General features: G+C 44.6%; 3 protein-coding genes across 6 annotated transcripts in view; all 3 read left to right on the top strand.

The window, feature by feature from the left end:
- si:ch211-285f17.1 (sickle tail protein homolog) overlaps positions 1–1646 on the top strand; it is a 187465-nt gene extending 185819 nt beyond the window's left edge. The window contains exon 22 of the mRNA XM_046356220.1: positions 11–1646. Within this exon, the coding sequence (XP_046212176.1) occupies positions 11–523 (513 nt within the window). The 3' untranslated portion in view covers positions 524–1646. The remainder of the gene's footprint in view (positions 1–10) is intronic.
- A 580-nt stretch (positions 1647–2226) lies between these two features.
- On the top strand, positions 2227–5547 carry si:dkey-96n2.3 (uracil nucleotide/cysteinyl leukotriene receptor). Its single transcript, XM_046355096.1, has 2 exons — positions 2227–2330; positions 4188–5547. Exon 2 carries the CDS (start codon positions 4210–4212, stop codon positions 5161–5163), a length of 954 nt encoding a protein of 317 aa, XP_046211052.1. The 5' UTR covers positions 2227–2330; positions 4188–4209; the 3' UTR covers positions 5164–5547.
- Positions 5548–7280: 1733 nt separating this feature from the next.
- The window catches only part of nphp3 (nephronophthisis 3), a 23531-nt gene continuing 16328 nt past the window's right edge, over positions 7281–14483 (top strand). Inside the window, exons 1-13 of one of the 4 annotated variants that reach the window (XM_046356216.1) lie at positions 7285–7537; positions 8163–8561; positions 8996–9121; positions 9507–9657; positions 10070–10222; positions 10477–10610; positions 10949–11109; positions 11401–11557; positions 12680–12754; positions 13075–13242; positions 13593–13696; positions 13793–14051; positions 14336–14433. In XM_046356216.1, coding sequence (XP_046212172.1) covers positions 8238–8561; positions 8996–9121; positions 9507–9657; positions 10070–10222; positions 10477–10610; positions 10949–11109; positions 11401–11557; positions 12680–12754; positions 13075–13242; positions 13593–13696; positions 13793–14051; positions 14336–14433 — 1910 coding nt within the window. In that variant the 5' untranslated portion in view covers positions 7285–7537; positions 8163–8237. Of the gene's footprint in view, positions 8562–8995; positions 9122–9506; positions 9658–10069; positions 10223–10476; positions 10611–10948; positions 11110–11400; positions 11558–12679; positions 12755–13074; positions 13243–13592; positions 13697–13792; positions 14052–14335; positions 14434–14483 lie in introns of all 4 variants that reach the window. The other 3 variants (XM_046356218.1, XM_046356217.1, XM_046356215.1) reach the window with 3 other exon arrangements.

The raw sequence follows: 14483 nt of genomic DNA, 5'->3' as shown, positions 1-14483 counted from the left end.
CTGTTTGCAGGCTAACGGAAGCGCTAAAAGAGCGGGGGGGGATCATAAAACTACTTCCTCTAAAATCCCAGCTTTTTACCCTAGCTCTGGTAAAGGCAGCACCTCCCAGTCTGCTCCAAACTCAGATGCTACTAACCCTCTTACCCTTTCCTCCTCCTCTTCCTCTCCCCACACCACCAAGTCCTCCATCCCATCCCCTCACGCCCCCCGCCACCCTGGCTCGGCCCTCTCCACCTTCTCCCACATCCCCTCCCTCTCTAACGGTTCCTCCCTCAAACTCCCCACACCCTCTCACACAGGTAAAGCTCTTTCGTTCTCCTCGCAGACTCAAAACGGTCGAGCACCCTCCTCTTCCTCCTCCTCCTCCTCCTCCCCCTCCCCTCTGTCGCCCACCCCGTTGGGCCCGGGTGTGAAGAGCATCCGCACCATACACACCCCCAGCTTCACCAGCTACAGGCCCCAGAACGGCAGCACCGGCAAATCCTGCATCCCAACCGCCACAGCAGCCAAGGACTCCACTTAGCTCCCATACAGTAGCCCCGTTTGGGTTACTTCTCAATCTCGTTATTCATGTTTTTGTTGTTGTTTATTGGTTTGTACTTTATTGTTAAAGCGTAATTGATGCACTCCCCCCCCACCATTCATATTTCAATGTGATTTGACACACGCATACTCACACCGATGCTTTGACTTCGTTTTAAGTTGCATTTCCCCCATTGGCTAAACTTGAACCCTGATTTTAAAAAGGCGTATTAGAGTACTGAGTAAATAGTTTTAAAAAGGAAAAACAAAAGTGATATAGTTTTACTGCTTCGTAGGTTATGTGGAAGCTCTCGCTTGATTGAAAATATATTTTTCTTACAGTATCTCAGAATGGGAAAAAAATATATATGAAGTTGATGTACAATCACTATGACCATGTGAAATATTGTGTTTTATTTTTGAAAACCAGAGACTGGATAACCATAGTATATTTTGCTCTTACATTATTTTGTATGTTGCCCAACATTCAGCATAACCCTAGTAAATGCCTTTTATGAATGCATACTGTACCGTATGTATAAAGACGTTTACAGTGAAACTGCATTGGCTTCTATTTTGTTAAGAATATCATGCACTGCCAATTTATTTTTAGGAGATAAAAAAAATGATTTTAAGGAGGTTTATGAAATATTTGTTTGTCTTTCTGTAGTCATTGTGCCTATTTGCCAAAGTTGTTATGACATTTCCTGACTGTATTACTGTAACCATACCAAGTGACAACTCTACGGCACACCCGCGGTGTGATGGCTCAAGTCTTTCCCTCCCCACAGCTTTACCGGAGGTCTCTTAAGGTCATGTTTATTCATGTCTAAATGTATACCGTACTAAAACACCACAAGTCGTCGGTGAACTGTTCTGCCACGTGTACATAAACGCTTCTAATCAGAACTTTAGTCGTTTTGTTGACATACCAAAGTTGATTTGTATGCATGCCTTTAAGATGCTTTTAGGAGAGGGAAAGAAGAATTCATGTTTGCACAGATAGATTTTTGTAAATATTTTGGTTTCTCTCTCATTTTTTTGTAAAGCTTTAAAAAGCAATGTGGTAAAGAAAGGAATAATTGTGTTGTAATAAAAACAATAAAAGGTCTGCATGCTTGTAATGCATTTGAGGATGTTTCTACTCACTTTTAGTTTCTCTCCTGTTTCGCTCTCAAGCCTGTACACAGTTCCGACCATGTACCAAGCAGAACTGTTTCATCACATTAACTTGAAAAGGTGTCAGTGGTCAGGCCTCATAATGGCAGTGTTCCAGGCTGACTGCGTTGCAGGAGCACACCAGATCACACAATGCCTGGATAATTGTTCGTCATATCAGTTAACCACATCCTATATATTATTTTATATTTTTTTATTTAACTAGGCAAGTCGGTTAAGAACAAATTCTTATTTTCAATGACGGCCTAGGAACAGTGCCTGTTCAGGGGCAGAACGACAGATTTGTACCTTGTCAGCTCGGGGGTTTGAACTTGCAACCTTCCGGTTACTAGTCCAACACTCTAACCACTAGGCTACCCTGCCGCCCACGATATAGCAATCGGATGCTTGACTGCGGTTGATGAAATGGCACAAAACCAAGTGGATGCAATGCGATGTCTGCAATGTAGTTGGCCTGGAACGTGCCCAATGCTTTGAGGGTGTGAAAACTGTGTAGGAGGAGAGGCAAATTAACCTTTGCGAATACATCTCTAAGAGTAGGAACAACAGAACTACTCTTACCGCAGTCTGCAACATGTCGGTAATTAATTGATAATGACCATTACTCCTTGAAGGCAAAGGGCCTACTGGTAAGTATATTATTATAAGTGGTTATTTACTATTTAAGTTGATTTTTTTACTATTTAAATATGATGGGACTCATGTATAATAATGTCCTATTTCAAATGAAAGTTGAAGTGAAGTTGATTTAAAGTTCAAGTTTATAGGGGAGACCTGCAGTTGATAAATCCCAGTTTGGACTTGATTATAACTCGGTTATTATGATATTTACCCATTTGATTCTTGAAGAATATAACTCGTAAATGCTTCATGAGCTTAGTTCAACTCTCTTACCCGGCGGTCAGAACCTAAAATAGTCAATTGTCTTGTGAACAAAGTCATTGCAAACAAACATTAAAATGCGGTTAAAGAGCAAATGCCCCTAAAAAGCAACTTGTTGTTTTGAAAAGGACCTATGTGGCATCGATGTGAGTCAGAAACATGTATTCTAGTGTCAAATTTGACTACAAAGTGTAAACAGGATCATTTAAAAAAAAATCATAAACAGTCTCTTCCAAAACTGAGATAATAGGAATAAATTGTATGTCACGGAATGAAGGGTTGTGTACCGTGACAGATTTCCATGGGTTGGGTTTATTTTAATCCTCCCTACAGCTGGCAAAACCCAAGAGCGCAGCCGCACATGACCTGATTCAAATTGGACCTAACTTGCATACAACTTTTCCCATGTGGTTTCTTCATTCACAGACTATATGGAAATAATGACCTCTCCCTAAATATTTGGTTCAAATGATTCATTTTGTGTATGGTTTCAAACAATGTTGACTCAACTTTACCCCACTCTCACCTAAAATGATTTTTGCCAATTGTGTACACCTGGAGAAATGAACTTTTATTTATCGGCTAGCACTCGTAATAGGATAGGATAGAATTAACTCTAAATGTCCCCAAGGATAAATTGTCTGAGACGCACAGTACTGCTGTGTACAAAAATAGACACGGGTTATTACACATACATTGCACGTCATCTCTGTCATACACAATGCACATGTCTCGTATCGCTCAAATAACCCCCATTTTGAATCAGTTCCTCTCGTAGTTCTCATTTAGTTCTCTACAGATAACCACCCTATTCTGTTTTTGAAACGGTTAGATCTGTGTGAGTGACAGGAAGGCTATATTTGCTACAGGAAGGCTATATTTCCTATGTACCTCTTGTTGATGCTTAAAAAAAATAACTTGAGTTATGTCCCAAATGGCACCCTATTCCCCATAGGCTTCTGGTTAGAAGTAGTGCACTACATAGCAATGGGGTGCCATATGAGATACACAGGCTTGGGTTAAATGATACAATGTAGACGTCACAAATGAAACCACAGTTATGTGTAACCACAGAATCATTCACAACTCACAAGTACACACTAAAACCCTTTTTTTAAGGTTCTATAAAAACATGTTCATACGGTTCTACATAGAACCATTAAAAAAGGCTCCATATATCACCAAAAAAGGGTTCCACTATGGTTACAACCCTTTTTGGGGCAAAAACAATCACTGGCCATGGTCATATATAACATGTAATAGCGTAAAACAAGAGATTTGATGGAATGACACTCACTCACGGTTGCACAAAAAAAAGCTGTGCTCAATTCACGCCCCAAAATATTCAAACGAGCCCGCCGACCCTGCATTTAACCAAAACAGGAAACAACCCCATTTGTTTTAACTGCAAAGAACCATTGAAGGGTTATTTTGGTCAGTATGGTTCCATGTAGGACCATCAACCTTTCCAAAGGACCCTTGAGGAAGCTAATGTTTTTTTGTGTACAACTGCAGGGATCCCTCTCTCAATCTCAGACCCTGTGCTGTTATCATGTAGACTATAGTGTCTTCTTTTCTCTTTGTGTCTTTGCTACGTCCTCTAGGCAAAGAGACAACCGAATAAGGATGAACTACACTGAGGAAGCGAGACATGGCTTTTACACCAAAGGTTCCCACCGTGAGAACATCCTGTTTGCGAGCTTTTACATCCTGGTCTTTGTGGTCGCCGTGCCTGGCAACACCTTGGCATTGTGGGTGTTCTGTCGTCAGGCTGACACCTCACCGTCCAAGCTCTTTCTAAAGCACCTGGCCATAGCAGATGTCTCCTACGTGCTGATCTTGCCCATGCGGATGGTCTACCACTTCTCAGACAGCAGCTGGCCCTTTGGAGAGGTCCCCTGTCGCCTGGTGGGGTTTCTCTTCTACCTCAACATGTACTGCAGTCTTTACTTCATGACCTGCATCAGCCTGGACCGCCTCTTGGCCCTGGTCCTACCGCTCAGGTCACGGTCAATGAGGAAGGCTTCATATGCCAGAGTGGTAGTGGTAATCCTGTGGGTCACAGTGACCGTGTCTATGGCTCCCTTGCTATTCTCCAAAAAACAAACGATGATTCAGGTTGACAACACAACCGTGGTCATGTGTAACCAGCTGTACTTGGAAAAGACTTCTCCCAATGCACTGGTGTCAACCATGGTGGCGTTTAGTATTCCTCTGGTCACTATAGTGGTATCCTATATATTAATCCTGTTGAAACTGAAGGGCATCGAGCAACAGGAGGGAAGCTCGATCAGAGACAAGGCCATCAGGATGATCCTTCTCATCATGGTGAACTTCCTGGTTGCTTTTGTGCCCTATCACTTGAACCGTTTCATCTACATTGAGAGACACGCTCATAGCGACATGGAAACTGCGTCCATTGAGGCTCTGGCACTAGCCAACCGAGTCACTTCCGCACTAACCTGTTTGAGTGGAGCTTTGGATCCTATTATGTACTTTTTTTTGGCAAGGACTTATCAAAGTATACTGCTGCAGCTGTTCTGTAGAGACAGGAGAGTGGACCAGCCAACCACAACCTGATCTGGGATCAGGTCTCGCCTGGTACATAATCTTTTTTTTAAAGGCTAAACTGATCCTAGATCAGCACTCCTCCTGCTCTGAGACCAGTACAAGTGTATGCTTGCAGTGATTCAATGACTATTTAATATTACAATGGCAATGTACAGTGTTGAATCCTACAGTATGATCACATTGTGGAGTTGGGCCTATATGTATGAAAATTAATCTTATTTCTAAGTTATTTTACCATTGCTGTTATTGTATAGTAGTGTAGGCATATTGTATGCCTATTATTCAACTTTTTGGCTAAATTAATAAATATGTTATAATATGTTATAATGTTATTTTTCACATACACGTGTTTAGCAGATGTTATTGCAGGTGTAGTGAAATGCTTGTTTCTAGATCCAACAGTGCAGTAATATCTAACAATTTCACAAAAATACACACAGATATAAAGTAAAGGAATTAAGAATATATAAATATTTGGACGAGCATAGACTAAGATACAGTAGAATAGGATAGAATACAGTATATACATATGAGATGAGTAATGCAAAATATGTAAACATTATTAAAGTGACTAGTGTTCCATTTGTAAAGTGGCCAGTGATTTCAGGTCTATGGGCAGCAGCCTCTAATGTGCTAATGATGGTTATTTAAAAGTCTGATGGCCTTGAGATCGAAGCTGTTTTTTAGTCTCTCGGTCCCTGCTTTGATGCATCTGTACTGACCTCGCCTTCTGGATGATAGCGGGGTGAACAGGCAGTGGCTCGGGTGGTTGTTGTCCTTGATGATCTTTTTGGCCTTCCTATGACATCGGGTGCTGTAGGTGTCCTGGAGGGCAGGTAGTTTGCCTCCGGTGATGCGTTGGGCAGACCGCACCACTCTCTGGAGAGCCCTGCGGTTGCAGGCGGTGCAGTTGTCGTACCAGGCGGTGATACAGCCCAACAGGATGCTCTCAATTGTGCATCTGTAAAAGTTTGTGAGGGTTTTAGGTGCCAAGACAAATTTCTTCAGCCTCCTGAGGTTGAAGAGTCGCTGTTGAGCCTTCTTCACCACACTGTCTGTGTGTGTAACCGATGTGAAATGGCTAGCTAGTTAGCGGTGGTGCGCACTAATAGCTTTTCAATCAGGTGACGTCACTCGCTCTGAGACCTGAAGTAGTTGTTCCCCTTACTCTGCAAGGGCCACGGCTTTTGTGGAGCGATGGGTAAAGACGCTTCGTGGGTGACTGTTGTTGATGTGTGCAGAGGGAGCCCGGGTCGGGCGAGGGGACGGAAGCTAAACTGTTACATGTGGTTGGACCATTTCAGATCGTCAGTGATGTGCAGTCCCCTAAAAGTGGATAGGGGTGTGCTCCCTGCTGTTTCCTGAACTACTCCTTTGTTTTGTTGATGCTGGGTGAGAGGTTATTTTCTTGGCACCACACTCCCAGGGCACTCACCTCCTCCCTGTAGGCTGTCTCGTTATTGTTGGCAATCAGACCTACAACCGTTTGTCTCGTCTGCACACTTGATGATTGAGTTGGAGGGGTGTGGCCACGCAGTCATGGGTGAACAGGGAGTACAGGAGGGGGCTGAGCACACATCCTTGTGGGGCCCAAGAGTTGAGGATCAGCGAAGTGGAGGTGTTGTTTCCTACCTTCAACACCTAGGGGGGCGGCCCATCAGGAAGTCCAGGACCCAGTTGCACAGGGTGCGGTTCAGGCCTATGGCTTCAAGCTTAATGATGAGCTCGGAGGGTACTATGGTGTTGAATGCTGAGCAATAGTCAATGAACAGCATTCTTACATAGGTATTCCTCTTGTCCAGGTGGAATAGGGAAGTGTGATGGCGATTGCATCGTCTGTGGATTTATTGGGGGGGTGTCAGGTAAAGTAGAGGTGATATGATCCTTGACCAGTCTCTCAAAGCGCTTCGTGATGACAGAAGTGAGTGCAACGGGGCGATAGTCATTTAGTTCAGTTACCTTTGCTTTCTTGGGTACCGGAACAATGGTGGACATATTCAAGTACGTAGGAACAGCAAGAGATTGAATATGCCCGTAAACACTCCGGCCAGCTGGTCTGCGCATGCTCTGAAGACGCGGCTAGGGATGCCGTCTGGGGCAATTTATTACATTCTTCCAAATAGTAAAAGTGTGTATTACCATCACATAAAAAGATGCCAGAAAACTGTATTCCTTCCGAATAAACAGCCTCCCTAATGTATCCACTCAGTGAGCCTGAGCAGAAGCCTGAGGTATTTCTGTGTTTGGGATACAGCCTTGAGATATTTTTTGTTAGGGAGGGGGGGTGATTCGCAAATTACTTTGACTTCGGTGAGGACCCGTAGGGAGGATATCTTGTTACCAGGGCAGCCAGGAAGAAGCTACGCCACGGGGATAGCTGTGTGTGAGTATTTATTGGACTCCTTTCGGAAAAAGCAATCGGAATCATTCAATATGCTAGCCAGCTATTCGAAATATAGCTAGGTCAATAAGAGCTAAATAGTATTGCTATCTAACGTTAGCTAGGTACGTGCCATAGACAGTCCATTATGTCTGTGCAAGCCAGTCACATCTGGCTCCATCTTCGTCTCACCCGTTCTTGCCATAACAGGTAATGTTAGGTACCGTTAGCTAGCTAACGAGATATCTAATGTTAGCTAGCATCATTACAACTGATGTAACTAACGTTAACGTTATGTTAAAGCTACGTGTCGCATACTAAAAATAGGTCGTGACCAGAAGCGAAGTTGCAGCGCGAGATGTTGTTGCGCCCTGGACCAGAGTTAAAATCAATGCAAACGTAAATGTTGTCACATTCACTGGCAAGCGGTTTCTATTTTTGTTGTTGTGTTTGCTACATTTGGGCACGTGCATTATCGGTTACTATAATATATCCCCACCAATATGCATTCATTATCCCTTTATTTATTGGGTTGCTAGCTAGCTCGCTAAGACATACTTTTTCGGTCATCACTCCCCGTCCTGCGTGTTGCAGCCAATGACATGCCAATCACTGGCTTCATCCCTAGGAGCAGGAATGACCATCCGGAAGGTTTAGTTCAGTAAGGCCACTGTGGAGTGCCTGGTCCAGAGCCACCATCACCATGGGTACAGCCTCCTCCCTGGTGAGCCCTGGGGAGGTGATAGAGGATGCGTATGGGGGCGAGGGTGGGGAGGCCTGTGAGATACCTGTGGAGGTCAAACCTAAAGCCCGCCTCCTGCGGAGCTCCTTTCGCCGAGGGCCCAGGGTGATTGGAGCCAGCTTCAAATCCACAGGCTCTGTGGACCTGGAGTACACCGCCGAATACGAACGGCTGCGTAAGGAGTATGAGATTTTCCGGGTTAGCAAGAACAATGAGATCACCTCCATGCAGAAGAAGGAGGCCAAGCTGGACGAAGAGAACAAGAGGCTGAGAGCTGAGCTGCAGGTGAGAGCAGGGCCACTGTTTAAAAAGGGTTGACATTTAGTACGAAAAAGTATGAAAATGTATGCACTACTGTAAGTCGCTCTGGATAATACCTTCTGCTAAATAACTCAAATGTGATGTAAATGTACCTTCTGTCCATATAGTCTCATCTTATTCATTCTGATCTAAAATGGACAACTGATCCTAGATCAGAGTCTTAAGATTCCCCTGTTCTGAGATTCTTTGTGAATACAGGCCCATAAATTTGACAATGCATGGGCAAGGTAGGTAGACAATAGCCTGTCTTTTGATTCCCTCTATCAAGAGTCCAGTTCAGGGGCCATGTATCAAGCATCTCATAATAAGAGTGCTGATCTAGGATCAGGTCTTCCCTGGCCATGGCATCTTATTGTACTACTTGTCACTAACAGTGATGATCATCACATTTCTTCCAGGCTCTGCAGAAGACCTACCAAAAGATCCTGAGAGAGAAGGAGAGTGCCCTAGAGGCTAAGTACCAAGCCATGGAGAGAGCCGCCACCTTTGAGCACGACAGGGACAAAGTCAAACGGCAGTTCAAGGTATCCCCAATAGATAGATGTTACTCCCAGGCAAACACACAGTAGGGCACATAATAGAGAGTAGGGGGTAACAATACCCTAGTGTGATGTTCCATCTGGGATTTGAACCGGCAACCTTCTGATCTCAAGTCAGCTACTTAACCTACGGCTCATCATTATGAAACCATAAGATTCTGCCCTGTGGCCTGGCTAGTCTAGCGGTAATGCCGTAGCCTCCAGCACACACGTCTGCGGTGTCGGCACAGATTCATATCCGGCCTACTGCTCTTTGACTCAACCTTTCTCTTTCTTTCCCCACTATCATTCTCTATCTGTTCAAGAAAATGGTTAAATACCTTAACATATATATATTTTTTAAACTACAAGAATCTTCTCTAAATGTCAGATCTTCCGGGAGACCAAAGAGAAGGAGATCCAGGACCTGCTGCGAGCCAAGAGGGACTTGGAGGCCAAGCTACAGCAGCTGCAAGCTCAGGGCATCATGGTGTACGACCCGGACGACTCGGATGACGATGACAACCACACCGCTGTCACAGGTAAAGGACAAAACAGATTGTGCCGACGAACGGTTAAAGGCAGCGGGTCTCTTTTTTTCCTCCCCATTTCCCATAAATTCTACATGTTGAATCACCACCGTTCGTCACAGGGGATCTACTGAGCACAGCTGACGTTCATTTTATCTGTAACGCCACCCTCCATCTCACACATGCAGGGCCCCATAGGAATGAATATGGCAATTCCAGCATCCAGTAGCTCAATGCAGTCAAATGGGGAAACGAATAGTGCAATTAAACTATTTAAAAAATCCAGATTTTACCAAAATTGCTGTTCAGTTTACTTAAAACTTGTCAAAGTATCAATCAAGTAACGCTTCACAATCGTCTCAATTCCTCAAACGTCAGTTACTATAAAAGCTGACGTAGTCGTCTGTAATTTGCCTGTCTCAAGCTGCAGGGACTCCGTGTGATTACTGGGGTGGTGGAGTGCTGGGCAGTGAGCCCTCTATGGGCAGCATGATGCAACTGCAGCAGACCTTCAGAGGACCAGAGTTTGCCCACAGCTTGTGCGATGTGGAGGGCCCATTTGCCAATGTCAGCAGAGGTAAGCAAGCAAGGGTTTGATCTTTACACATTTGTATGTATTTGAGCCTTGATGTCTCAGCTGGTTGTATACTGTATGTGTTTTGTGTATATAAACATGTTCTTTAGAAGGTGAAAGCTATTGTTTAGGCCACTCCACACAACTGGTTGAAAGCTTGTTGAAAAGTAATTGGCAGAGGGTGTGTGTGTGTTCGTCCGTCTGTCCGTTTGTGTGTGTATATACTATATAGTATTAGTATTATGTGTATCTTTCAGATGACTGGGACGCTGCTGTGGCCAGTCTGCTGCAGGTGTCTCCTCACGTGTCCCAGGCATTATGGAGCAACACGGTGCGCTGCTACCTGATCTCCACCCAGGAGACACAGGCTGAGCTGGACATCTTTACCCAGGTACTGGTACACCAGTGATTGAAATGAAAGGGATAGTTCACTCAAATGTTTTCAGGTGACCTATCCCTTTAAGGATTTGGGGCACTGACCAGCTCGACTCGTAGACCTGCTTGGAATTCTACTAGCCAAGGTTCCAAAATCTGTGTCATATTCTCACATTTTCTACTAGCCGGGTCTGAAAAGTAGTAGCGTCTACCGCGCTAGCTTAATTTACTTCCCGACAACGAATTCACCCTTAAGTACTTTTTAAAATCTAGCTATATAACACACCTCTCTTCACTTCTCTCTCTTTCTCTTCTTTCTCTTCCTATCTCATTTCTGTCTCCTTTCCTTCTCAGAGCTACTCTCCTAGGCTGCGGAGTCTGTGTGAGGGGCTGGGCCATTTCTACCTGAACATCTGTTTCCCTGAGGAGAGTGCAGCCTCCTATGCCCTGGAACGCAGACAGGAGATGGAGCGGAGCTCTGTGTGTGTGCTCCTTCTTAAATCCTCCATCACTAGGTCAGTGGTTCCCTGTATAACTACTGTTTGACCACGTACTGCTGACAACGTCATGAAACAATGCACCCGCTTCAACGGGGCAGAAGGCAGTGTGTTGTGATTCTGGTTGGCCAGATAACTTGCAACAATGACAAAACGCTGCCATGTGGGGAATCGTAGGTGGCTCGTTTCGGCTCCCTCTCTTCTGCACTACCAGGTTAAAGGGATGTGAAGTGCTGCTGTTATAGGCTATAGCATGTTCTAACATGTTCTAACAGGTTATAGTGTGTTACTCTGTGTGTGCGTGTGTAGTTGTGTGTTGGAGGATGCGGAGGAGGCCTTTGTGAAGAACCCAGACGGTCATCCCCTGGTACTCTACCTCAGGACTGTGGAGGCCCACCCTCTCAGCGGCCCCACCAGGCAACTGCTGGAGCGGGTCAACGCCGCAGACAAGGCAGCCAAAGTCAAGGTAGCCAATGGCGTACGGATGTGGTCTGTGTGGTCCAGCGGTTAGTGTCTGCGGCACACATGTATACCAGAGTCGATATGAGTTAGAATCCAACCCATTGCTTTTCTGACTTGCAATTCCTTCCTACCTTTTACTCTCTCCTCCTTCACTGGCCTATGTCAGTAATGAAATCAATAGAACAAATCTATCTTTGCGTATGGCAAACACAACATTTAGCAATTAGGGTTAAGTGCCTTGCTCGAGAGCATCCTGACCTGTTGCATCACCGCCTGGTATGGCAACTGCTTGGCGTTTTGATTGTAATGCGCAACAGAGGGTAGTGCGTACGGCCCAGTACATCACTGGGGCCAAGCCTCCTGCCATCCAGGACCTCTATACCAGGCGGTGTCAGAGAAAGGCTCAAAACATTTTCAAAGACTTGTTCTTACACTGCTGCTACTCGCTGTTTATTATCTATGCATAGTCACTTTACAAATGACCTCAACTAACCTGTACCCTCGCACATTGACTCGGTACCGGTACACGCTGTATATAGCCTCGTTATTGTTTTGTCATTTTCTTGTTACTTTCGGAAAACATATATATATATTTTTCACTTTAGTTTATTTAGTAAATATTTCCTGAACTCTGTTTATTGAACTGCATTGTTGGTTAAGGGCTTGTAAAGTAAGCATTTCACGGTAAGGTCTACTACACCTGTTGTATTCGGCACGTGACAAATAAAATTTGATTTGAATTTCCCAAAAGGACATCAACATATTTTTCACCTCGTCAGCTCGGGGATTCGAACCAGCGCCCTTTCGGTTACTGGCCAAACCGTTTTAAACGCTAGGCTACCTTCTGCCCCAACACCTGAAAATCTTCAGCTGAGTATGCCAGTTCCAGATATTCATATGTCATATATTAAATGTATGATATTCATTCCACTATGTATACATACATATACAGAGGGGTAGAATAAGGAACTGGCATACTGGGTGTTGTGTTTATGATACGCAAAGATTGATTTGTTCTACTGGCAGAAATTGTCGTATTGTGTTTTATGGCAATATCAGAACTGAAGATTGTTGGTGTATGAATGTCCTATAGCCTGGCTATTATACCGCCGTGCCACTTCCATAGGTAGTGGACCATGGTGGCTCCCCAGAGGAAGGAGCGTCTATGATCTATACTCAGCTGGAGAAAGTAATCAAACAGGTAGGCCTACAAACCCTAGGGGGCCAGGTCAAAAGTAGTGCACTATACTAGATACACTCTTAGGTGGGGAAGAAATAACCTGAAATGGGAGAACCCTTTGAATAACCCTTTTTAGTTCCAGGTAGAACCTTTTTGGTTCCAGGTAGCCCTTTTGGGTTCCATGTAAAAACCCTTTCCACGGAAAGTTCTACGTGGAACCCAAAAGGGTTCTACCTGGAACCCAAAGGGGTTCTCCTATGGGGACAGCAGAATAACCCTTTTGGAACCCTTTTTTCTAAGAGTGTAGTATACCTTTGTCTCTCTCCCTCCCTCTCTGACAGGAACTGCTGGGTTTGGAGGGCAGCGACGTGGACGGTAAGGATTCGGGTATAGACGAGGGGTGCGAGGAGGATTCGGGGGACGTGCTGTGGGACCTGCATGACGAGCAGGAGCAGATCGAGGCCTATCAGCAAGCCTGCAGCGCCGCAGCTCAACTGGGCTTCCAGAAGGTATGTCTCTCTCTCTCTAGCTCAGTAGGAAGGCATGATTTTATTTATAGGATTTTGTGACTAAAGGGTTATTTTACTCGTTGTTGAGTTTGCTTATCATCGTCACGTTTTCTCCTCTGTACTGAACATGCACTATTTTGAAAACTTTGGAATGCATTACCAGTGGACAAATCAACAAAATACTCAAATATATTTTTTTGAGTAAAATATCCCTTTTCAGGTGGAATATTCCAAATGATGACTAGCAGTGATAAAGTGTAATAGATGAGTGTTAACTTTAGTAATAACGGTTGCTTGTGTGGGTTGAGAGGAGCTTCTGCATGACGGGTGATGTCATGCTCTGTCCTCAGTACATAGATCGTCTGAATGACATGGTGGCAGCCCCTCCTCCCACCCCTCCACTGCTGGTATCAGGGGGACCCGGCTCTGGGAAGTCTCTCCTGCTGTCCAAATGGTAAGAGCTCAGCCATTATCCATTTTAAAAAAACGACCTTTTACATGATTTGACCTCAAGTGTTTTAATAATCAATCAACTCAATTCTTCCTCCAGGATTGAGCTGCAGCAGAAACACTCCCCCAATACGTTGTTCCTGTACCATTTTGTGGGGCGACCTCTTTCCACCAGCTCTGAGCCTGTACTCATTATTAAACGGCTCACTGTCAAGCTGCTGCAGCATTTCTGGTCCATCTCTGGGTTATCTATGGACCCCTCCAAGATCCTCGAGGAGTTCCCTCGCTGGCTAGAGAGACTGTCTTCCAGACACCAAGGCAACATCATCATCATCATCGACTCCATTGACCAGATACAGGTACTAGGCTACTGCCACAGTAAGACCGTAGAGCGGCGAACGCGTCGGAGGATGGAGGTCGTTCGGGAAAACACTGAAATGTCTGTAACTTTTTTTTAAACACAGGTTTTCGAATCATTTAGCCAGATACGGTAAATATTGGATGTGTTTTTAGCAACATGTAATTAACATTTACGGCACATAGAATGTCCCCAGACGTCCCTGTTTTGATATTTGTCAGTTAACAGGTCAGTTTGTTACTCTGAGGTTTGTATCTTTTGATATTCGACTGTATTTTCCCTCAGCAAGCAGAGAGGCACATGAAGTGGCTGATTGACCCCCTGCCGGTCAACGTCAGAGTGGTGGTGTCTGTCAACGTGGAGACTTGTCCCCAGGCCTGGAGGTAGAGTACACAATTTGGCAGTTAGTCCATACAAAATAACTCCAGATCAG

This window comes from Oncorhynchus gorbuscha, linkage group LG07 (genome assembly GCF_021184085.1).
Source record: "Oncorhynchus gorbuscha isolate QuinsamMale2020 ecotype Even-year linkage group LG07, OgorEven_v1.0, whole genome shotgun sequence".
Classification (NCBI taxonomy): Eukaryota; Metazoa; Chordata; class Actinopteri; order Salmoniformes; family Salmonidae; genus Oncorhynchus; species Oncorhynchus gorbuscha.
This window is presented reverse-complemented; position numbering and strand designations above follow the sequence as displayed.

Excerpts from the sequence above, each read along its gene's own strand:
- si:dkey-96n2.3 (XM_046355096.1), top strand. The coding sequence starts at position 4,210 with ATGAACTACACTGAGGAAGCGAGACATGGCTTTTACACCAAAGGTTCC.